The 24,217-nt window shown below is 32.1% G+C and overlaps 1 protein-coding gene across 1 annotated transcript; it reads left to right on the top strand.

The window, feature by feature from the left end:
* On the top strand, nucleotides 1–17,237 carry LOC107454690 (arrestin domain-containing protein 4). The gene is made up of 6 exons (XM_087157945.1): nucleotides 1–393; nucleotides 5,549–5,653; nucleotides 7,114–7,328; nucleotides 13,067–13,249; nucleotides 15,159–15,344; nucleotides 16,869–17,237. The coding sequence occupies exons 1-6, from the start codon at nucleotides 231–233 to the stop codon at nucleotides 17,007–17,009; spliced, it is 993 nt and encodes a 330-aa protein (XP_087014071.1). The 5' UTR covers nucleotides 1–230; the 3' UTR covers nucleotides 17,010–17,237.
* The last annotated feature ends 6,980 nt before the right edge of the window (nucleotides 17,238–24,217 follow it).

The raw sequence follows: 24,217 nt of genomic DNA, 5'->3' as shown, positions 1-24,217 counted from the left end.
TTCTTCCTCTCAAGAAAGGGGTGAAAGTGGTAAGGAACTCGATTCGATCAGAATGTTTGTAAATTTATCTCAGTGATGGGTTTGTGCCTGCTTTTTAGAAGCATCGGAAAGTTTCGTCACAATTCGTGATATCCCTCGGATTCGTGATATCCCCCCAAAATCACCTTTACGATATGACAGTCCAAGCTGATATTGAAAATTTTTGTTGAATGTGGTAATAAATTTAAAAGATGTGGTACAGCGCTACCAGTGGTCACGTTAGGACTGAAGGAACGAATAAAAAGTTGAAAAAGTTTATCATTATATTAGATAACGATACTCTTCTGTATTTACCTGGGTCCTTCTTGTCTGGCAGTGTGCTGGTGGAGTTAGATAATGATACTCCTATTACGGGTATGTTTGATTTATTTGAAAATATTTATTCATCTGCTAACATTCAGTAGCTAAAATGGAGTAATTGTATTTCTGAATCTTTTACTCAATTTATTTTAAAGAAAACATATATATATATATATATATTATAAAGTTTTGATAAATAAATATAATAATTAATTTTGTACATAAACTAATAAGGTAAATTTAATTTTATTGAACTTTAATTGAGCCTGGTGCCCCTTATATATATATATATATATATATATATATATATATATATATATATATATATATATATATATATATATATATATATATATATATATATATATATATATATATATATATATATATTTATATATATATATATATATATATATATTTATATATATATATATATACATATATATATATTCTCCGCTCTAATTACATGCAAAAATAAATTTTAGTATTTTTTTATTATAAAAAGAAGTCTAATAGTTATTAAGAAAATCTGTTAGATTACATTTGTACTAATTACATTTGTACTAAATTACATTTGCACTAAATTACATTTGTACTAAAATAAAAAATCGAAAAAATATAGTTTTCATTTTTTTAAAAATTTATAGTCAAAAGTTCATAAATAAATTTATTTTGCAAATTAAGGACATTTTCGTGATAAATAACTGTTTCTCTTTGATTTAAATAACCGCAAATATGATCCAATTTTGAAAAAAAATTTTGTTTGGAAGCGAGCCGTGTTCGGAAGATTTCACCTTTAACGAATAGGAAAAAACACTTCCACAGTGTAAAAAAGTACCAATATGTTTAATAAAAAATTCTGTATCAAAGGTTAGAGAATCGTAGCAATATTTTAAGTAATAATTGATATAAAATAATTAAAATGGGAAATGCACTGCGTGTGATCATCCTGGATAACTTTTGGAACGCATTTTCGCGTACTCAATCTTAATAATTAGAGGGCCTCATATGAAAATTAATTAGAGCAGAAAACATTTTAATCGTCACAAAATCAGATACAAAAATCCCTACTAATTTTAACCCTCAAAATTTAAGAGGTTTAAGTTTGGAAATTATGGTTTGAATGAGCCGTGAATGTTGCAGAGGATAATTCGCCTTCCAATGAGGTGAACCAGGTTCGAATCCCAGCGATGGCTGGTCGATACAAATTCCGCATCCAACTTGCACCGACCACAGCGCTGACGCAAAATATTTTTACTGGTAGACGGATCATGGGTTAAAGTTCCCTTGTAGTAAGGCTGACCGTGGGAGGCTTTCGTGGTTTTCCTCTCCATGCAACGCAAATAAGGGTTAGCTCCACCAAAACGTCCTCCACGAAGGCAAATATCTCCTAATAGTTCCCTTATCTTCTGACTTGGGTTCAAAAATATAAGGCAATGGAGTTGAACATTGGTAGTCGTAAACTTCAAATTGTTAACCCGAAAAGCTGGGTCGGCTGTTCAACGACGGTTATAAAATAAAATAAAATATGGTTTGAATAGTTTAGAAGGAAAGCAGTCGAACGTTTGGACTCCCCATTATTTAGTTAACTTTTTAAATGCTCTTATTTCGCTATATTTCGGTTACTTTTATTATTTAGTAACAGTCGGAAGAAGTTTCAATTGTAAGGTATACATTTTACATCATATATAACAATATATAATTTAAATGGCAAAATCTAAGATTTGAAGGAAATCAGTTGAATAATTACTAAGTTAGCCAATTTTAAAAAGTTGCCCAGTCGAAATTTTGCATGTCTTCTAAAACGCAAAAGACTATTGTTTTTATTAATGAGGACTGAGAAAAATAAAAGTTATGCTTTTTCTGAGAAAATATGTCTGATTTCATATCGTAAAATATCGTCTACACTAGCTAGTTAGCATTAGGCTAAGGATAATTATGAGTGAGTACATAAAAATCAAATCAGCAGAAAAGTTATGTTCACTTTTTCCGCACTTTCGATAAATTAATATTAAAGTACCTTTACTTCGTAGCAGCATTTTATAAAGTAATCACAATTCAATTTTGCGAATTTATATTAAAACACCAAGTTATAGAAATGAATAAAAATACAAATGTAAAAAACGTAAGTTGATATTACAGTTTAGAACAACAGCATCGTATAAAATTAGTGTTTTTTAAACTAAGATTTATCAATTTCTTCAATTGTTTTTTTTTTCTTCTTCTTTTAAATTTTATTTACTTTTCCCATGAAAAAATATTTTTGAGTGATTAAATGAATTTCTTCTTATTGCTACACATTTTAAGAGGTAGCAAATTTTTTACACTCTAAATATTTCTTTTTTATTGAATTAAAAAAAAAAATATCCATTCAAGAAATATTCATTGCCAAATAGTAAGAAAAATTTCAAGCTTTTAAATCTTACTCAATTTAAAGAAAATATTTTTATGCATGTGTCAACATCATTATAAAATATTATATTTTCCGAAAATCACCGAATTCTCTTGCCGATAAAATCGATAAAAAAAAAAAAACCTGACAGCGTCTTACACCAATGTTTATCATTCTATTTAGTATTTAACGCCATGAACTGACATTTAAAACTTGTTTTGATAAACTATTTGTAAATCGATTATACATTGTAAAACTTGTCTCAGATTGAACGTTATAGTTCAATTTTGTACTTCAAAAGAAACCTTCAGGATGGAACTGGTAATAAAAAATTAGAATAAAGTAACAATTGCTAAAAAGAATAGAACGAAAAGAAAGAGAAAACAAGAAAAATGTGAATAAACCTAATATAGTGGTGTGGAAACACTTCACTGCAAACTTTTTTTTAAAATATTATATTGATCGAGTGAAATGCATATTACTAATAGATTATTTTAATCGAAAATCCGAATAAAAACTTTATATTATTAAGTATAATCCGATAATCCAATTAAAAACTTTATACTATTACACTTTAAGTTACACAAAAGCGTAAATTGTAGAATAAACAAACAAACATTCCCTGGAATCTTAATTATCAGGTGATACTCTACCGCTTTATTGTTTTTACGCGACTCAAACCGGTTTGCACCGGTTTACGTTCGTGTATCAATTGGTTAAATTAGAAGAAATCTAATGTAAATTAGACTATTGGAAAAAATTAGACGATATATTATATTAATATAGAATATTTATTATATCAGGTATTATATTAGTATATTATAATAATTAGATCAAATTGTTAGGCTCACTGTAGTTTTTTAATAATTACACTAGCGTGCAAAAGTTTTTGGTCAACGCGTGAAAGACATTTTAACCTATGCTGTTTTTTTTAATTTTTATTTATTTTTTTTTTTTAAGTATAGATGATTTTTGTTTTATTTAGTCAACCCAACATATATATAACACTTGATTTGATTTCAGATTTTTTACTCTTTTTTAAATTTTATGGAAAACGTAATCTTCTTTGGATTAAATTCAAATATTTGCACTCAGTTCAGTTGAAGAATTCTTTTTTATATATAATTCGAGTCTTGTCAGGACTACTTCTACAAAAAAAAAATATCAATATTAAATTAAAGTTAAAATCCCCGATTAATAAATATATCCAAAACTTACGCTTATTTGTTAAAATTGCATCTTTCAATTGCATTTTCATCCAATTCTTAAATGTAAGAAAATAGCTTCACGAAATACCCGACTGATATGAAAATTGCATTTCATTTAAAGTGACTTTCAAAGCGCTAACTTTGCTTTCTGGTTGATAAGCATATTAAGAATGTTTGGGAATAAAATTATACATTATTTATTACATTTCCAATCAAACATCTATAATATTGAGTTTGATCAAAGAGTTTTGCACGATTTTATAAGCAATACTTTTATATGTAATGCGCTTTTATTCTTATTGGATTAAATTTTTTATTTACTGGGATAGGAGATTTTTATATACCTCCTATTTGTATTTATTTTCAACGTGTTGCATTACAACGTTAAAAAACTGATACACTAACGCAAACCGGGTATGCAAACCGGTTTCAGCCCCGTGAAAACAATAAAGCTGTATAGTATCACGTGATAATTAGGATTTTACATAGAATCTTATAGTGCGTCTTCTAATTTGGCCGGTGATTGTACTATGTATATTTGTTAATTCCATAATTTACACTTTTTTAATAATTAGCATTTCAATAATTGTCAAACACTCAAGCATTTATATATATGTTTCATGGGTATGCAACAATTATAAGTTATGAAAATTTTCTATTAAATTAACAATTATGAAATAATAAAAATTATTAATAATATTAAATAAAAACAACAAACGGAAAATAAAAATACAACAGAAAATAAAGATAAAAAAAAGATCAGAAAGCCATATTGTTGTATCACTCGGTTTCCGCACCTCGCTTTTACTTTCCACACCTATGAAAAAGTGAACTCTTCCTTTAAGCTTTCCCGCCACCTGAAAACTTATCGTGGTCAAATAATAGCACAACTTGTGAAACAGTTATCTTTATATTTGTTTGCCGATAAATAAATAAAAATTAACTATTGGGTGCTTGCACTTCAAGAAAAAGAAGACAACATTCCCACAAAACTTGGATCAGTCTGCGTAGGGACCGAGGGTGTGCGGTATGGGTCCTCGTTAAACTGTCCTACCGTACAGTGCTCGACTTCGCGTGCAGGTCGTCGGACTACCGAAGCGGGGGTGCCATCCCCTCTGCAGAGGATCAAAATTGCTATGGCATGTCTTCGGATCATACTCAGGGATGTTTCCCAGACCGTTGCCAATAGCCCATTGTGCAGCTCTAGTGCGACGTAAATGAACTACAACAACATCAACCACGTTGTTACATTGAGGCATTCGTCGATGCAGAAGCCACTCAGTGTGACGCCTACAAGTATTCAATTAGGTCTGATTTAAATTACATAATCATTTCATTTCTTCTCGAAAGCATCCAATTCTATATACAATAACTTTGATCCAAATGCTGTCACTTCTTATTTGTTGTTAACAGAAACAAAGTGACAAAAACTGTATTATTCCATCACCTCGTGACATAACGCTTGAAGTTCATTAGGCTATTGTTGTGTAACATACTACTAACATTTTATGAGTCATTAAAGCTTTAGTTAATTAATTCCATTCTGAAATTCAGCCCTTTTTTCAGGGTTAGACTTTTACGTATGTATAGTTTCTTCTTTTTGTTCCAGGTTTGTATTTCCATATATTGGGAGAAGGAGTGGTCAGAGTGTCCGGCAGCTCGAATGACAAAGAGAATTACATCGACTTCAAAATGAGAATGCTTGGAGAAGGAGGTGAGTGTGATATATTTTACTGTCTATCTACGTTTAAAATTCATTTTAAAACCTTTATATTTACACAGCAACAAGTCTTACCTTTCATTAAAGGAGAAATGTTCCCCCTTTTACAATCTATTTAATCGAGACCTGACATCAGGTTGTTCACGTTACAAGAGGATTTATAAAACCTAAACCCTAGCATTGCCAAGTAAACATAATTTCGAGTCAGGCTGGAACTCAAACGCACGATGATTGGCTCTTTTCGTCACTTGGTTATTTGTTGCCTATCCTTGAAAAGTGGGATACGAAAAAATTACATCATTAAAAGATATTTTCTCATGAATATTTGCTAATAAACCACCTCATTAGTGGTAATTTGTTTTCATCAGATTAGTTGTTCCCTCAGGTATGTACTTTATAAACGTCGCACTACAGCTGTACAATGGGCTATTGGTGACGGTCTGGCAAACATCCCTAAGGATGATTCGGAAACATGCGATTACAATTTTGATCCTCTGCAGAGGGGATCACATTTGTAAGGCCGCTTACTGAATTTAGACATAGATCTGAAAGGGTATGAAATTTTCTCCAGATTCCTCTACCCATGGTATTTCTCAGTGACCGACCATAGTTCTTTTGATTCCACAGATTTCACGAGCACGTAGATCGCATGTACTGGATGGGTCTCAGCAGAGTCGAGGATCAAACCCCGATCCTGCCGGACTTAGGTCTGATTCTCTAACCACTGGGTCAACACGGCCTCTCTCTCAGTTGTAGAAAGGGGTTCCTGGTTTTGTTCTGCAGCACCACTCCTCCTGAACAATAAGTCTGAACCATCGCTGGATTAGAGGCGCTAGAATCTTTCATTCAACACCATGATTTCCGGATCAAAATTTTCATGAATTCTTGGATTCAAAGCATACGTGCGTTTATCACCATTAATTATGAAACGATTTGTGATTTTATGAAAAAACTTCGTTCATTGACAAATTTAACTGAAAAGTAAAGCGAAAAAATCGTCTGATTTTGACCAATCAGAGTAAAATAGGATTTAAAAGCATTTAAAAACCACTTTTATCAAGTGAAATCGAAATAGATTCGCCTTTCTTAGGAAATCACGTTTTGAGTATCCGCAAATATACTGATTCCAAACTCTCCTTTGCCTCAACACTGCTTATTCGGAGTTCATGTTTTTTTAATGTTAATTTATAAACTTTTTCCGAGACTACTCTTTCATATTTAATGGCTGCAAACAATGCATTAAAAATGTATTTCAACCAGAAGAAGCAGACGATTGCTGGATCGGTGAAGTTAGACTGATCTAGTTCAGCCTTATGTGTTGCATTTTCAGTATATGACATTAAAAACAAAATTGCTTCTTGTTTAAGGTGATTTGTATTCCTAAGGAGTTTTGAAAGAAAATGATATTAAAGTTTTAGAGTACTAGATGAGGGTTTAATGTGGTGTATTTGCAGGTCGGATGATGATCCTTTCCCCAGGAGTTCACACTTTTCCTTTCAAGCTTGGCCTACCCTTAGGCTTACCCTCCACCTTTCTTGCCAAACATGGATGGGTTCAGTACTACTGTAAGGCAGAACTGAAAGAGGCATCCGGGCTGACGCACAAAAACCAGCAAGTCTTCATCATCATGAATCCCATAGACCTCAATCTCGAACCCTCTCTGCTAATGGTAAGTCATCAGAAAGATTTCTAGCAATTATGTAGTCTTAAATTTCGGACAATGTTGGGTCTAAAATAGTTTCATTTTGGTTATTTTGCAAATTAAGGGCGATCATTCCAATTGACAGATTATTATTATCCAATTGCTAATGAAGCCAGTAGATTGAAATAAGTTCGATTTTATGAAGTAAAGAATACTAGGAGGCTTCGCCCCCTGCTCGCTGGCGCTCACCAACCCCCGGAACTGCTTTCGCAGTTCATTACGGATTGCTTCCCAATCTGATGCTCGCTCATTGGATACGCTCTTAAGGTCTAGCTTTCGTATACTTTTTTGAACACTGAAGTTCCGAAAACTTTTTACTGTAGAAAATTCTAAACCTGCGCATTTCAATATTAATTTGAAATTGCAAACAGTTCAAATATTTTTCTTAATCACACTATTCTAAATTTCAGTTGCTGAGAAAAGTAACTGTTGTAAGTTTTGTTTTAAAGTCTTTCCCACCAGAGGGCTAAAACCATGTGTTGTAAAACAATATGAAATAGTACTGAACGCCGGATGTAAAGCATCGGCTTCGATGAAGATAATTTTGTGAGAATTTTTTTGATAATTCGGTGAGAATTCACCCGATTAGACATATGATGCTCACTACGTGCTCTTGCGCGCCGAAGCCTCTCAATTAAAACGTATTAGCGTTTTATATAACATGGATTAGCCATATGATGCTCACTACGTGCTCTTGCGCGCCGAATCCAATCAATTAAAAATGAAAACTGTTGCCAGCGCGAGAAAAGAAATATCATCGGTTTTATTGATACATACGTACGTATTAGCGTTTTATATAACATGGATTATAATGGGTTGTGGAATCTACTTAGTTTCCTATTATTCAATATGAAACTATTTTTGTGGTTATAATATGTTTTTTTTTTGGCCTCACAGGGCGTGTTAAACCATTACACAATAGCTACCATAAATTAAATATTTCATAAAATCGATAATGCATTTTTAATGAATGGCTAGTTTTCCTATAGGTTTGGAAACCACATTAATTTTTAGTTTTGTTAAGTTTTTCATTGCTAGGATTGAAATAAGTTTGATTTTGTAAATTTAAGAATATTATAATGGATTGGTTGTGAATCTACTTAGTTTAAAATTATTCAATATGAAACTATTTTTGTGGTTAGAATATGTTTTTTGGCTTCCCAGGGAGTGTTTAACCATTACACAATAACTACCATAAATTAAATATTTGATAAAAAGATAATGCTTTTAATTGAATGGCTAGATTTCCTAGATTGGGAGACCACATTAATTTTTAGTTTTGCTAAGTTTTTGAATTCTAGGATTGAAATAAGTTCGATTTTGTAAAGTAAAGAATATTATAATGGGCTGGTTGTGGAATCTACTTAGTTTAATATTATTCAATATGAAAACTATTTTTGCGGATATTTATGAAAAAAACTAATTATACACATTAAATATTAATGAAGGCAGTCTCTTCTGTGAGACGAGACTGATTCTCTGTTTAATTGTATTGGAATGCCCGAGGAAAAGTTATAATTATTGTGAACCATCGAGCCGATGAATCGTTACCTTTTTTTTTCTCCGTTGATTGGTAAACATTACCTTGTAAACTTACAGAGCTTGCGGTTGTTACCATTCCTCCGGCAGTTATTTAATCTTCCGGGTGGCCAAGCCGGCCTTTTACGTCATATTTTTGCACCTTTATTGGTACACACGTTCCTTAATATTTTAGAAATTATGAAAGAAATTATTTATAACACACCTGTCACAACAAAAGGAGGTATTTAAACTATATATATAAACTATCTATATATAAACTATCTATATATTAACTATATATACATAAATTATAAACTATATTATAAACTTATGATAACGAATAAAATTGGGTGGGTAGATTTAAGGGTCGGTAGAGAAAAATACTCATATAACGTGACTTTAATGTGAAAAACAGAATTATTATTATTATTTTTTTCTTCTTGTGGAGGAAAGTGCAATAAGGGAAAATATTCATTAGAATATATTTCAAATATTGTGTATAAGTTTCTTCCTGCAAATAATTTTACACGTTAACATCAGAAAGTTTTTCAAACAATTTCAATTATTTAACCAAAACTAAACCAACAAATTTTGGTACAAAATTGATAATTGAAATAGCATTTAAATTTTAACAAAAAAATAGCATTGAAATAACATTATAAATAAATAAAAAAATCGTGCTCTACTCAAATATGCTATTCTGTTAATTAAATGTGTTATGAGCACAAAAGAAAAAACATGAAGTATGTGCGTTTTACAATTTTTTTAGTTTAAGAATTAGGTATTTTTTGTTTTTGTTTTGTCCCTTAATTTACAAAAAAAATTAGATAGTTATGAAATTAAATTGAAAATGCAACATTTGTGCCGTATTAACCTATCGGACTCTAAAGAAGTATTACACTTGGAAACAAATGTTTTATTGCATTTAAACAAATACTTGAACTTACCTAACTCGAGTGTGGAAATTTCACATCAGAAACTAGTTTTGCACCTAAATAAAATTTAAACTTTGAAGAACAGATTGTGCGATACAAAAAAAGAAATAAATAACTTTACTTGCTAACTATATATAATGATAACCTAATAACTAATAACAGTTCGAATTTCAGATAGATATTTCTTAAAGCTTTAATATATTTAAAAATTCTGTTACAAATGTTAAGATTTATATTATACTACATCTTATTTTTCCTTTTCTTACATTTTCATAATACCTATTACTTAATTACTTAATTAATTAATTTATTTTATTTATTTATGTTTTTTGCTACTTTGACATCAAGTTGAGTATGAAATTATTAAATGAAGTTCTCGAGAAAGATAAATTTTTCTAAAACAATGGGTAGATCATTATTATTTAAAGCAAAGAAAAGCGCAGTTGCTAAAAAAATTGCAATAACTTTCGAACAAAAAAAAAAAAAAAAATCGGCGCTAAGTTCCAATATGAAAATGGCCTTTTCAGTTTGTCAAATTTTAAGTCTGTAGTTGCATTCTTGCGGCCCGCATAATTTGTTTCGCAGATTGTTTTCCAGTTAAAAATTCTCGAACTAATTATCGAATGTTAATTTTTTTTATTCCATCATACTCTCTATATTTTATTTTATTCCATTTTTATGACTTTTTATTCTAACATTCCATGGCATTTTATTCCATGATACATTTTCTTCATATCCTCGCAATTCAAAGTCTTATAGTTTTTGTGCAATAAATCAAACTTAATAATGAGTTGAACACCCTAAACACGCGGCGGTGGTCCTAACGATATTTTTATATATAGATATTTTTTTTTATAAAAGCGGAGTTATTGGCAAACTATACTTTATTTATTTATTTGATTTCCAGATGAGGTGAAATTGCACCTTTTTGTACTCCCTTACTAGCGTCTATATGGGACATATTTACGTAGAATATGATGAGACATATGCATATTTGTGAGATATTTATCAATAAATATTTTTGAGAATGATTTTGGAATATAGTTTTCTCGAAACCCCTCCTTTTTTTTTTATGAAATCTACTTTTCTAACGAAAGAAATTAAAGTTTCTTCTACTTTTTAAAAGGAAATTCTTTTATGATTTGATTAAGCACTAAATTTTAGAATACCGTAAATTGACTGAAGTCAAATAAAACAAAAATTAATATTGTTGATGGTAATTTTATTTATTTATTTTTACAAAATCTATCATGTGATCCTCTCTTTCAGTTATAATCTTTATCCTTATTGATAACATCTCGACACAAATGGTTCTGTAATTACCGCTTTCCGCATAAGGTCTTATCATCTTTTAAAATATGAAGTAAAAATAATACTGCGCAAGGTATGAAATCTATATTAAACTAAGAAAGAACAAAAATCTTTTCCAATTCAGACCAATTATTTTTAAAGGCAATCTAAACTAAAGATGGAAAAGAGCCGTGATAGCTTAAGAGATAGAGCATTTGCCTTCCAATGAGGTGAACCGGGTTCGAGTCCCAGCAATGACTGATCGATACGAATTCCGCATCCGGCTTGCATCGACCACAGTGCTGACGTGAAATATCCTCAGGGGTAGACGGATCATGGGTTAGAGTTCCCTTGCCGTCTGGCTTACCATGGGATGTACTCGTGGTCTTCTATTTATTGTGTATCTTAATAATTATCGAATACGATACTTATATATCAAGTTCTAGAGCAGTGATAGCTCAGGTGGGTTCGCCTCCCATTGAGGCAAATCCAAGTGCTGGCTAGCGGATACGAATTCTGCTCCCGGTTCACGCTAACCACAGTACCGATGTAAAATATCCTCAGGGGTAGACGGATCATGGATTAGATTCCCCTTGCCGTCGGACTAAACATGGGAGGTTTCGTGGTTTCCCTCTCCATGTGACGCAAGTGCGGGTTAGTTTCATCAAAAAGTCATCCACGAAGACAAATTTCACCCAATACTTGATTCAGGAGTTCCCTTGTCTTCAGGTTTAGGTTCAAAATTACAAGGCTATGTAGTTGAACATTAGTAGTCATAAACCCAAAAATTGGGTCGGTTGTTCAACGACGGGTATAAAATAAAGATAAAATGATTTCTTCCTTTTGAGTCCTCAATAATCTGAGTTCTAAAAGTTTTTATTTCTGTCATGAATACTAACTTGAGATCACTAGTGTAGTTTTTTGCAAGACTTTTACTTGTCTAAGTTGTATCGAATAAAAGCATAATTCAGAACTTGTACCCAAGACAAAATTATTGATGGTCCCATTAAAACATTTTGAGGGTTTATGTTGGTTTCAGTGCGATTCATGATGGTTCAACATCACTTAATGGTCATCATCATCCATCATTTTCCATTATATGTTCATGGTTTTTTGATATACCAACAAACATCCATCATTCCATGATGGAATTTTACTTTAATACACTATGATGGTTAACAATCAAAAGAATTTTGATTCTCATGCACGAACGATTGTGATCCGCGATGGTTCATGACGGCTTCAACAATACATTTCCATGATGATTTAATGGGAATTCTTGTTGGTTCTTAGGAATATAAAATTAAAACAATAAATTTTTTTTTATGTTGGCCCATCATAAATCAATTCGAATTCCTACATCAGGGTGATGGTGGTCAATGATCGTTCCAACATTTGATTTCTAAGATACTATGATGGGAATTCGTAATGGTTCAACATGAACTGAACGAACCATCAAAACAAGTTCTTATGTTGGACCCTCATGAATCAGTCCGAATTCTTACTTTGGGCTAATGGTTGCTTATGTTGGTTACCATCAAAAAACATAATAGTTCATGATGGAATTATTGATGGTTACCATCAAGACTATGTTGTTCCATCAATGAAAAACCATCAAAAATTTGGACACTCTGCACAATTTTGGAGTGTGTTTCTCCCATTTTGCTTCGTCATGCAATTTTCCTGCGATTTTAATAACCATGTTAGCACGCTATTGTTAAATCAATTTGAACGGATAATCACCTTAATAAGGTTGCAGCAAATCTGCACCGTATTTCCATTCCACGTTCATAGTTGCGTTTATTGTCAGACCTATTTTTTAGAGTGTAAATATGTGATATTTATTTTTCATATTTAATTTTTTTTAACCTATTTTATATTTTATTTATTTAATTTTTATTAACTTTGAATTCTATTTACTTATTTATTACTTAATAAATTTTTTTGTTTCTTCCAAAGCAACCCTTCCACTGTGAAATTCAGGAGAAAGTTGGGATACCCTGTCTGACGGCGGGAAGCATTCTCTGTAGAATTCGTCTGGACAGGGGTGGTTACGTGCCCGGGGAGAATATCTGCATCTATGCAGCCATCGAAAACAGCAGTAAAGTCACCATCAAGAGGACAAAGGCTACCCTCACAGAGGTAAACTATATCAAATTCTATGCTCATCATTGCTGGGGGATATGGAAATTTTACCCACCATTTGATTTGCAGCACTAAACTAAACACTAAACAGGCAAACTACAATGTATATATCAAATTCTATGCTCATCATTGCTGGGTGATATGGAAATTTTACCCAGAATTTTTTATTTTATTTTTTAAAATATTCGTTTAGTCCTCCACGAAGGCAAATTTCTCCCAATACTTGAACCAGGCGTTCCCTTATCTTCTGGATAGGGCTCAAAATTACGAGGCTACGGAGTTGAACATTAGAAGCCATAAACCCAAAATATTAGGTGGGCTATTCAACGACGGTTATACAATAAAAGACATATCGCGAATTTTTTCTTCAATGTTCCGATAAAATAGTACTTGGTAGTTTATTTTAGTTTATGACTGGCATACCAATTCTTGAACAGCTGACCCGATTCTGAGCCTACTACTATCAATGTTCAACTGCGCAGTCCCTCTTCTGAACCCGTGATAACAAATCATCAAAATTCAAAACAATTCATTTTACATTGGATCCTAAAAGTACAAGAAATAAGCTGCTATAATAGAAATTGAAAATATAATTTCTTTTCCGGAAATTATATAATTACCAGTTGTTATCACTAATTATTAACCTAAGACACACGAATCAAAGCTGCTTATAAAATTGAAAATTACTAAATTTTTTTTGAAGTGTTTCTTGGGATTTAAAGACACCATTCAATGGCGCATTAAAGATAACACTAAGTTTCTTCTCTTCGTCTCCGTCTAACGTCGCCACTATTCTTGATAAAAATATGGCTCAATAACAAGTCTTTTACTATGAAGATCACGTTTTATTAATGCGTAAGAAGGTGTTAATATTGTCACCGTTATATTAATCGTAAGCGGTAGATAATTGTTTTAAACACAAATCTTTAAAGCTTCAAAAAGAATTTTATTCCATTACGGCAATTTATTAGGCATCAGGCAATGTAATTTTATAATTGCACATTATATATGTCCCCGTTAAAGCCCGTAAGCCGTTAATGTGCACATTATCTAGTTAATCTTCAGACGAACTTATTTGACCCATTAAAGTGCGAAATCAAGAGTTTTCCATAATGTACCTTGTTAATGGACGCATCAACGGCCTCCGTATTGTTACAGTTTGTCCTTCTTATTCAATCAACGATTGTTTGATTGCATTGATTCGATGCTGAAAAATAAATAAATGACATTATGATACATATAAATAATGACAATAATTTCCTCACTTGTATAGTGATAATATTTTTATAAACCATTTGATTCTTGGTATTATATTTTTTAAAGTGATTGATTCTATCAATCAATACGTTGATTGCAGTAGCTTGATTTTTTTTTGATAGCGAAAAATAAACAAATGCAGTTTCAGGGTAAGGAAACGATGCTATTTTTCCAGCAAATATCTTATTTTCACCTTAACGATTGTTTGGTAGGTAATGTGCAGAATATCACGGTAGTTATAATAACTTGAGAAATGAGAAAATTTTTTTCCACCTAAGCGAATCATGCATGTAAATCTGCATAATAGCTAGATAATCTGTTGAATAACTGTTTTGTACACTGAATCCCTTAGGAAAATTTGCCATAGAGTAACCTATGGTAATCTATGGCAACCTATGGTTAACCATAGAAATTTATATGGCAAGATATCATACGCCTACGGTAACCATAGAGATCTGTATGGTCTTTATATGGCACAACACCATAAGCATATGCCTACCATATAAATTTGTGTGGCAGTATACCATAGGCCTATGGTAAACATAAATATCTGTATATTATATTATATATGGCAAGACAATCCCTTATGGAAATGTACCATATGATGCCAAATATAACATATGTTATATACTTGCTTTTGTTGTTTCAGACCATTCAGTATACGGCGAAGAATAAATTAATTCATACGGAGAGTAGAGAGCTGGCCTCCCTGCAGAAGGGGCGTATTGCATCCGGTTCGGGGGATCAGTGGCAAAACGCCCTCCTCCACATCCCTCCACTCCCTCCCACCAACCTAAGAGGGTGTCATCTCATCAGAATACAGTACGATGTTTATGTAAGAATCTTATTTGCTATTTTTATAAGTTTGTAACCATAGAGCAGCGATGGTTCAGGAGATAGAGCGGTCGCCTTCTAATGAGGGGGATGGGGTTCGAATCCCAGCGATCGCTGGTCTGTACGAATCCGCATCCGGCTTGCACCGGGCACAGCGCTGACGTGAAATATCCTCAGTGGCAGACGGATCATGGGTTAGAGTCTCCTTACCGTCGGGCTAACCGTGGGTGGTTCTCGTGATCTTCCTCTCCATGCAACGCAAATGCGGGTAATTTCCATCAAAAAGTCCTCGATGAAAGTAAATTTCTCCCAATACTCGATCCAGGAGTTCCCTTGTCTTCTGGATTGGGTTCAAAATTACAAGGCTATGGAGTTGAGCATTATTAGCCGTAAGCCCAGAAAATTGGGTCGGCTGTTCAACGACGGTTATATATATAAAAAAAAAAGTTAGAAACCATTTTAAACTTGCTTTCGACGGGGAAAACTCATATCGTTTAGCTGTCAGGCAACGGAAAAAAAATTGAAAAAAAAAATTTTTTTTTGCACGATTTTGTCTTTAACGAAATTTATCCTTAAACATCGCAGATAGTTCTCTCGTTCGAAAGTTGATCGGGATGTATGGTGGTCGGGGAACTGATCTTACGCCTGAAAGGTTCCAGGTTTGAATCGAGGACAAGGCATGGATGTCCTTCTTACTGTGGGAGTAACATCCTAGTATAGTGCTCCTAAAAGAGTGGTCAAGAAATCTGTCCTTCTGATACCCGAATGTTAATAACCAAGTTGCTTTTGAAAAAAGATATCTGGTTCGAAATTTTGTTTTCTTTCTCATCCGGTATTATGAGAAACTGGTGATATTTAAAATTCAATTACGCTAAGAAAACGTTTTGCTATTTCACAATATATATTTAAAGTAATTAAAATCAATTGTTTAAAGAAATATTTAGTTACGAAATCGCTGTTGTTTCTAATGACGCTTGGTCAAGTAAAGCTCGCCAGCCGTCTTGCGAATCAAGTCAGAAAAGGGAACCTTTCATTTGTCAAGAGAGCACCGTAAGGGTGAAAGTACGTCTTGGCTAGGAAATATGGTATAGATAGTAGCACCATTCATTCGTGAAGCTACCGCTTGAGTTTAGATATAGATTTGAAAAGGAGGGAAATTTCCTCTAGATCCCTGTATTCGATCGACGATTTTAAAAATCGTAGTGGTAGTTACGCCCCAATACTCCCCCATCAGAATTTTATCAGGGATGAAATTCGATGAATGGATACCACTTGTTGTATTGTTCAGCGGATTTTGAGAACTTGTGGTGTGAGCTGTATCAAGTTCAGCGAGTTTTTGAGCGTTTGTTGTGAGAGCTGCATTGATTTTTTTCTTCTTTTGAAGGGCATGTTGTGGATATTGTATAATTAGGGTTCTATACAATGCTTTTATTAGCTATGCAATTTGGTGCAATTAGCTATGTGATTTTTTTAAAATCACTTATTAAGAGAACGGGATATTTATGATGTTTTGTTTTCGTTTCAGTTTGTTATTGAACCAAAAGGTCTGGACCGTCCAATCAAGCTTCAGTTGCCAATAATGATCGCCACCTACCCAGTCAGAAATAAAGACCTCAGCAGAAGGCCTCCTGCATATCCTGCTCTTTTACCCGTCTTCAGGAATTAATTATAATTTTTTAAATCAATATTTTGTGAAGACTCTTTAAGAAATATAATTTCGTAGAAAACAAATCACTGAAATAGGAATATTAGCTCAAAGGATGCTTCTCGAATTAATTATTGTAATAATAAATTTATCACTTTAAAATCGAAAAAGATTCTTGAACTCCATATTATCTACTCTTAAGATTGACACCAAAAACAACCGTTGCTATGGGAACAAACAAAAAAAAAACCTAAACTAAACTAAATCGAATCGCTTGAACATGAGTGAAAGGTAAAGTTTGCCTATGCGAACCTTAAAATAACGGTCGTATTTTTCTACACCGAAAGCCAAATTTTCTCGTATAGTTCGTTCACCAGGAGTTGGCACTTGGTTCCACATCTACGGACGAAGAGTTCATTTCAGTGCGGGAGTAAGAGGAGTAACGTCCCCGCGCTTGAAACTGAGACAACCCTTAATGCGTGTCAAACGCAAATAGTGAATTCTTCTTCGGTCACGTACTTCGCTTTATCATTTGCTATTATACCTTCCGTTACTCTAGGTAATTAAATATATTGCAGCAAAATTTCTCAAAAAAGTATAAACTATTCACTCAAAAGAGAGAAATAACATTAATTTTATGAAATACTTAATGCTAAAAAAATGCACATAAAGAGTGCGAAACAAATATTTTTTTCATACTATCGCCAAGTATCAACCTTGTTCAGGATTGTTCACATCCCTGTGCAAAAAATAGGGAAATAGTATCGTCGGATACCAAGTGATTAAGGTGGAGCCAAGTGCCAACTTCTGGTGAACGAACTATAGCAGTGAAATCAAAAATTTAATTGCAATTAAAAAAAAATTACTTTACAAAAAGTTCAAAAATATCATAATACCTGCTTTTAAACTTTAATACTTTCTTGAATTTCAAAAGAGATAATAGAGAAAGAGTGTAATGTTTAACGCAAACTTTTCAATGTAGCTCATCTCAACAGCCTTACTCAGTGCAATTTTGAAGCCACTTGTCGTTATTCTCAAGCCTACGGCTTGATATAGGAACTCAGGCTTTTGCTAACACTAATTATTAAAGTGTGTGAAAAGATTATAATTACGTATACTTTCTGCCAAATTTATATAGTTAGTCATTTTTAAACAGAGAGAAATATTTTAAATATTACAGTTTTAATAATTTTCTATTTATCTTGTTTTAAATATTTAATGATTGTATGTATATATTAATACTAAATATTTATTTCTATTGTATGTGAAGTTGTCAATAAACCTGGATTATCATTTGTTCCATTTTAGAATCATTATTTTTCACACTACCGAACATTTAAAGAACTTAGTTGAGGCGATAACTTATTATAAAACATGATTTATGTTTAACATAAAGCCTCATAAAGTTGTCAATAAACCTGGATTATCATTTGCTTCATTTTAGAATCATTATTTTTAACACTGCTGAACATTTAAAGAAGTTAATTGAGGCGATAGCTTATCCTAACACATGATTTATGTTTTATGTAAGCTATCGCCTCATAAAGTTGTCAATAAACCTGGATTATCATTTGTTTCATTTTAGAATCATTATTTTTAACACTACTGAACATTTAAAGAACTTAATTGAGGCGATAACTTATCATAAAACATGATTTATGAAAAATATAAGTAGTATTTTGAAATTGGTAGTATTAGTAAACTTAATTTACACTGTCTTGCCAACCATGAAGGATATTTATCCAACACACTTTACATATACTAGTTGAAAGTGGCAATGCCGGTGGGGCAAAGTCAGTCCTATATGAAGGATGAAAAAACGCTTCCCAACTGAGCTCCAATAATTTAGCAAGTGTTGCTGAAGATGAATGAGGCCTCGCATTGTTGTGGTGGAACGCGATTCCTTCGTGGTTTGTCGTCCCTCATAAAGCTTTGGCATTGCACCACCGAAATATCATTTATTTCGAAGCTAACAGAATTTTTTAAATGGAAAAGTTTCCATTATAGGGAGACCTAAAATCGCATTTTTTTAAGTTTTTTGTGATGATAAGGACCAACAGTTCAATGAGTGTGTGATCATAATGTTGCCAGGAAGACCGCAAAAGGTCATCAAACAGAATGGAAGATATTTGTCAGATTCCAGTTAATTTTTTACTAGCAAAAAATTTAGAGGCACAGTGGCTTAGGGGATAGAGAGTTCGCCTGCCAATGTGGTGAACCGGGTTCGAAATCCAACGCTAGCTGGTCGATACGAATTCCGCACCCGGTTTGCACCGGCAGATGGATGATGGGTTAGAGTCCCCTTGCCGTCAGGCTAACCGTGGAAGGTTCTCGTGGTTTTCCCCTCCATGTAACGCAAATGCGGGTTAGTTCCATCAAAAAGTTCTCCACGATGGCAAATTTCACCAAATACTCGATCCAGGATTTCCCTTGTCTTCGTGATTGAGTTCAAAATTACAAGGCAATGTAGTTGAACATTATTAGTCGTGAACTGAAAATTGGGTGGGCAGTTCAACGGTTATAAAAAAAAAAAAAATTCGCTTGAAAAAAAAAACGAAAAAAAAAAACGAAATTTAGCAACTCAAATCTGTGTTTAACAAGCTTTGTGATAACATGGAAAATGTAGCGCAAGAAGGGACAAATTTGACACATTCAAACTGAGCAGTTATTCATAATTCTTGCGAATTTAAAAGCGTTTAAAAAATTTAATGCTTTTTGAAAGTGCAACAGGGAGGCTAACAGTTTTCTTAAAGAAAAATTTAAAAAAACTATTTAAAAGTTCTTTTAAAAGTTTTAAAAGCTGTTTAAAAATTTGTAACGTAGTTTTATTTCACATTAAAAGAAAATGAAATTTAGCAACAAAAATATGTGATTTGCAAGCTTTGTGATAACATAGAAAATGTAGCGTAAGAAGGGACAAATTTGACACATTCAAACTGAGCAGTTATTCATAATTCTTGCGAATTTAAAAGCGTTTAATAAATTGAATGCTTTTTAAAAGTGCAACAGGGAGGATAACAGTTTTCTTAAAGAAAAATTTAAAAAACTATTTAAAAGTTTTAAAAGTTGTTTAAAAATTTGCAACGTAGTTTTATTAAACATTAAAAGAAAATGAAATTTAGCAACAAAAGTATGTGATTTGCAAGCTTTGTGATAACATAGAAAATGTAGCGTAAGAAGGGACAGACTTGACACATTCAAACTGAGCAGTTATTCACATTATTTATGAATTTAAAAAGCATTAAATAACTTTAATGCTTTTAAAACGTGTTACTCGGAGGCCAACAGTTTCTTTTAAACAAAAGTTTAAAAAAAATTGTTTTAAGAGTTGCATAAAAAATTTGTAATGCAGTTTTATTTGACTTTTTTAAAAAAAAAAAAAAAAATATAGCAACAAAAATATGTGTTTAACAAGCTTTGTGATAACATGGAAAATTTAGTTTAAACATTCAAACTGAGCAGTTATTCATAATTCTTATATGAATTTAAAAGCATTTAAAAAATTGAATGCTTTTTAAAAGTGTAACTCGGAGGCTAACAGTTTATTTAAAAAAAAATTAAAAAGTTGTTTAAAAAATTTGCAACGTAGTTTTATTTCACTTTAAGAAAAGAAACTGAAATTTAGCAACAAAAATATGTGTTTAACAAGCTATTTGTTAACATGGAAAATGTTGCTTACAAAGTTTCAGATTTCGCATAAAATATTTAAATGATTAAATTAATTCTTCTTACTACATTTTTATTATTTTACAGTTTTAAATATTGAGGGGGAATTAGAAGTTCCAAGTTGGTAGAACTACGTTTCTAAAGAGAAAAATTCCTCCAGGGGAGCAAAAAACGCATCAACCTGTTGAGTGTGGAGTCGCCAAAAAAGATACATTTCCAGATGTGGCGTTCCTGTCAACAGGATATCCCGGATATTTCAGGAGCTATTCTAGATCGTTGTCATGACAACATTCCCTTTCGAAAGATTCGGCCCAGAAGTTAACTGCATCTTCGTAGTAACTTTATTTTATGAGACAAAAATGATAAATTGTAGCTCTTAGCGTGCGGTCAATCGAATGACATAAAATCACACAAGATATTAAAAATAAGTAAATACATAATATTATTGCCATTTATTACAAGTAACAAAAGCGTTGATGCGAAAAAATAGAGTTAGTATTTCTGAAGGAAATGCCTCTCCATTATTATTATTAAGTTATTCTTCATTATTCCCTAAATATTATTGAAAGAATTTCTTTTTGTCATCGTTTCTCAGTCGTTGAGGACAAGAATCCAGTATCAGGATTAAAATTGAGTAGAGATTAGTAGGGATATAGTAGGGATTAAATTAAATGCTGCGTTATCTGATAATTTCATAGATACATTTTTTATATTTAAGGACTAAAAATAAAAAAAGCTACTGCAGCATATTCTCGATATTTCGAAGTTGAAGGGACGCTAAAAAAATTTCGATATAGCGAGTTTTCGAGATAACAAGTTCAGAACTAAATCTGCTCTAAAAAGTACAAAAATATGCTCTAAAATATTACTCTAAAAAATGTAGAGTAATAAAACATAAGAATAACTATCATTAGATATGTATTTAACGACAGTTGACTATAAGTCTAAATACAACAATGATAATTTTATTTTTTAGAGTAAGACAAAAAATAATTATGCATTAAATCGAAAAAAATTGGTTTACAATGAGCTTAAATTGTGATTTTTTTCCGAAATGCACATTGATCTTAAAAATTCCATGTGGAACGCTATAAAGTTTTTCTAGATTCAATAGTTGTAATACTTATAGACAGTTAAAAAAATAAAATAAATTACTTGTTTTAGCATGTTTCAAAACGTAAAAATCTTCAACGGTAGTGATTTTTCTATAGCATGTTGCATTTGTGTGATTTGGTGCTATATCTAGGTAAAACGATTTTCAAGTTTTTGGAAAAGAAATAAAAAAAATGACAATAGGTTTATGTAGTTTTCCCCTACACTGTTTACCACTTAAGAGAAGACTTATATTACTGCTTTGCCTACCTTTTGCTCCAATCGAATGAGCTATACTCGATCATTTTAACTATTTACCAAGAAGTGGTCGAAAGTAGCACATTGCAAGTAGCAAAACTAGAGTCGCGATGGCTCAGGGGATAGAGAGTTCGCCTTCCGATGAGGTGAGCCGGGTTCGAATCCCAGCGATGGCTGGTCGATACGACTCCGTATCCGGCTTGCACCGACCACAGTGTTGACGCGAAATATCCTCAATGGTATGGATCATGGGTTTGACTCCCCCTGCCGTCAAGCTAACCGTGGGTGGTTCTCGCGCTCTTCCTCTCCATGTAGCGCAAATGCTGGTTAGTTCCATCAAAAAGTCCCCCACGAAGGCGAATGTCTCCCAAAACTTGATCCAGGAGTTCCCTTGTCTTCTGGATTGGGTTCAAAATTACTAGACTACGGAGTTGAGCATTAGTAGTCGTAAACCTAAAAAATTGGGTCGGCTGTTCAACGACGGTTAAAAGTTATAGTGAAACTACTGTAGTCGCTACTTTTTTTCGTAGTTTGTAGTGCAGTGGGCTACTTTTTTTCGTAGTTTGTAGTGTAGTGGGCTACTTTTTTAAAAAAGTAGTGCAGTGAGTAGTACGATAAAAAAAATAGTAGTTTGTAGCGATTCCTGGAAACTACTTTCAACATTAGTTTAGAAAAAAATCACTGCTCTAACGCGACTAATTTTTTCGAATTGGATGAGTACAAATCTTCGCGGGTCCGTTAATGGACGGAATGAAAATGACCCTTGACCGCTAACAAGAATGACGTATTCAGAATCATGTATAACTAATATTTAAAAATCATGAAAAATATGAAAAGTATGTATATTATGAAAAATAGATACATAATCATGTTGGTCAAACTTTTACATTCGAATGTACATTCGTAAAACATTGATGTTACTTCAAAGGAAGGGAACACATTTTCGATGTACCTGATTTCTTCGGGGAAATATAAAAGCAATAAATAATTAAAAAGTATTGAATAATTGTCTAATTTCGCATTTCCTAAATTAAATAGTCGCTGTCGAGAAAGGCATAAGAAGGTTAAATGAATGAATTCGAAAAACAATGCTTTGAATAAACAATCTGGCTCATGTAAATATAAAAAAATATTTCTTAATTTTTGCCTTACATTTAATGTAAGCCAATTTATTATTCAAAACCATTTTGAACACAGGTGCAAATTAAGTTCTCCAGCTAAGTTCGTCTCTTTAAAGTAGTGAACTAGTTGCTACATTTCTGAAGTAGTTTGGAGTCACTACATTTAAAAAAAGTCGTTGTAGTTTACTATTGTAAAGTAGTTGTAGTCGTAGCAAACTACAAAATTAATGTAGCTTTTCGGACCACTGCTAGCTAATAATGATTGAATCCGACACCGTAGTTTTCTGAGAGATTCATTTATACTTAAAAAAATATTGAAATTGTGCAAAACTAATTTAAGAAAAAAGACTACTCCCCAATATCTTTAAACACATAATCTTACATGCACAAACATTTTATAGGAAGAAGACTCATTAATACATAGCTATGAGCAAAAGAAAAAAAAGAACAGTAACAAATTCCTTTTTGTATGCCCAATTACCATTACCCATTAACTCATATTTGTTTTAATAATTTTTCTCCTTAGATAAGCAAATTTGGTTTTGGAACTTAACTTAAGGAAAAATTTATTAATATCTAAAAAATTTATTAATATTTAATTAAGCAGTAATAAATGTTTGTGCACTTTTTTTAATAAAAACGTTTAAAAGAATCAAGTTTGGTGATCAGTAGAGCCCGGATTTTGATGACCTAAAAAATCTCAATTAATGCCCTTAAAAAGTGCAAAAAATGCCCTTACAAACTGCAAAAAATGCCCTTAAAAGTGCAAAAAATGTCCTTAAAATGCGAAAATTGAGCTAAAAATGCCTTATGACATGACTTAAATAGAAGTAAAAATATTGAACTAAAACAATGTTTTACTCTTTAAAATTATTATGAGTCGTTTCAAAAATATAAAGCAATGCAATACTTGTTCTACGTTCATTAAAGTTTGAAAAATATGTTTTATATCCTAAAATAGCAAAAAAAAGGAAAATATATTGACTCCAAAACATTTTCATTTTGTATAGAAACTTAAATGAATATAACAACTTCCTTCTCATAATATTACTAAATATCAGAATTACAGTGGATTATTAATTTTTTTTTTAA

The sequence above is a fragment of the Parasteatoda tepidariorum genome, chromosome 2 (genome assembly GCF_982258835.1).
Source record: "Parasteatoda tepidariorum strain Cologne lab strain chromosome 2, Ptep-v5.0, whole genome shotgun sequence".
Lineage (NCBI taxonomy): Eukaryota > Metazoa > Arthropoda > Arachnida > Araneae > Theridiidae > Parasteatoda > Parasteatoda tepidariorum.
This window is presented reverse-complemented; position numbering and strand designations above follow the sequence as displayed.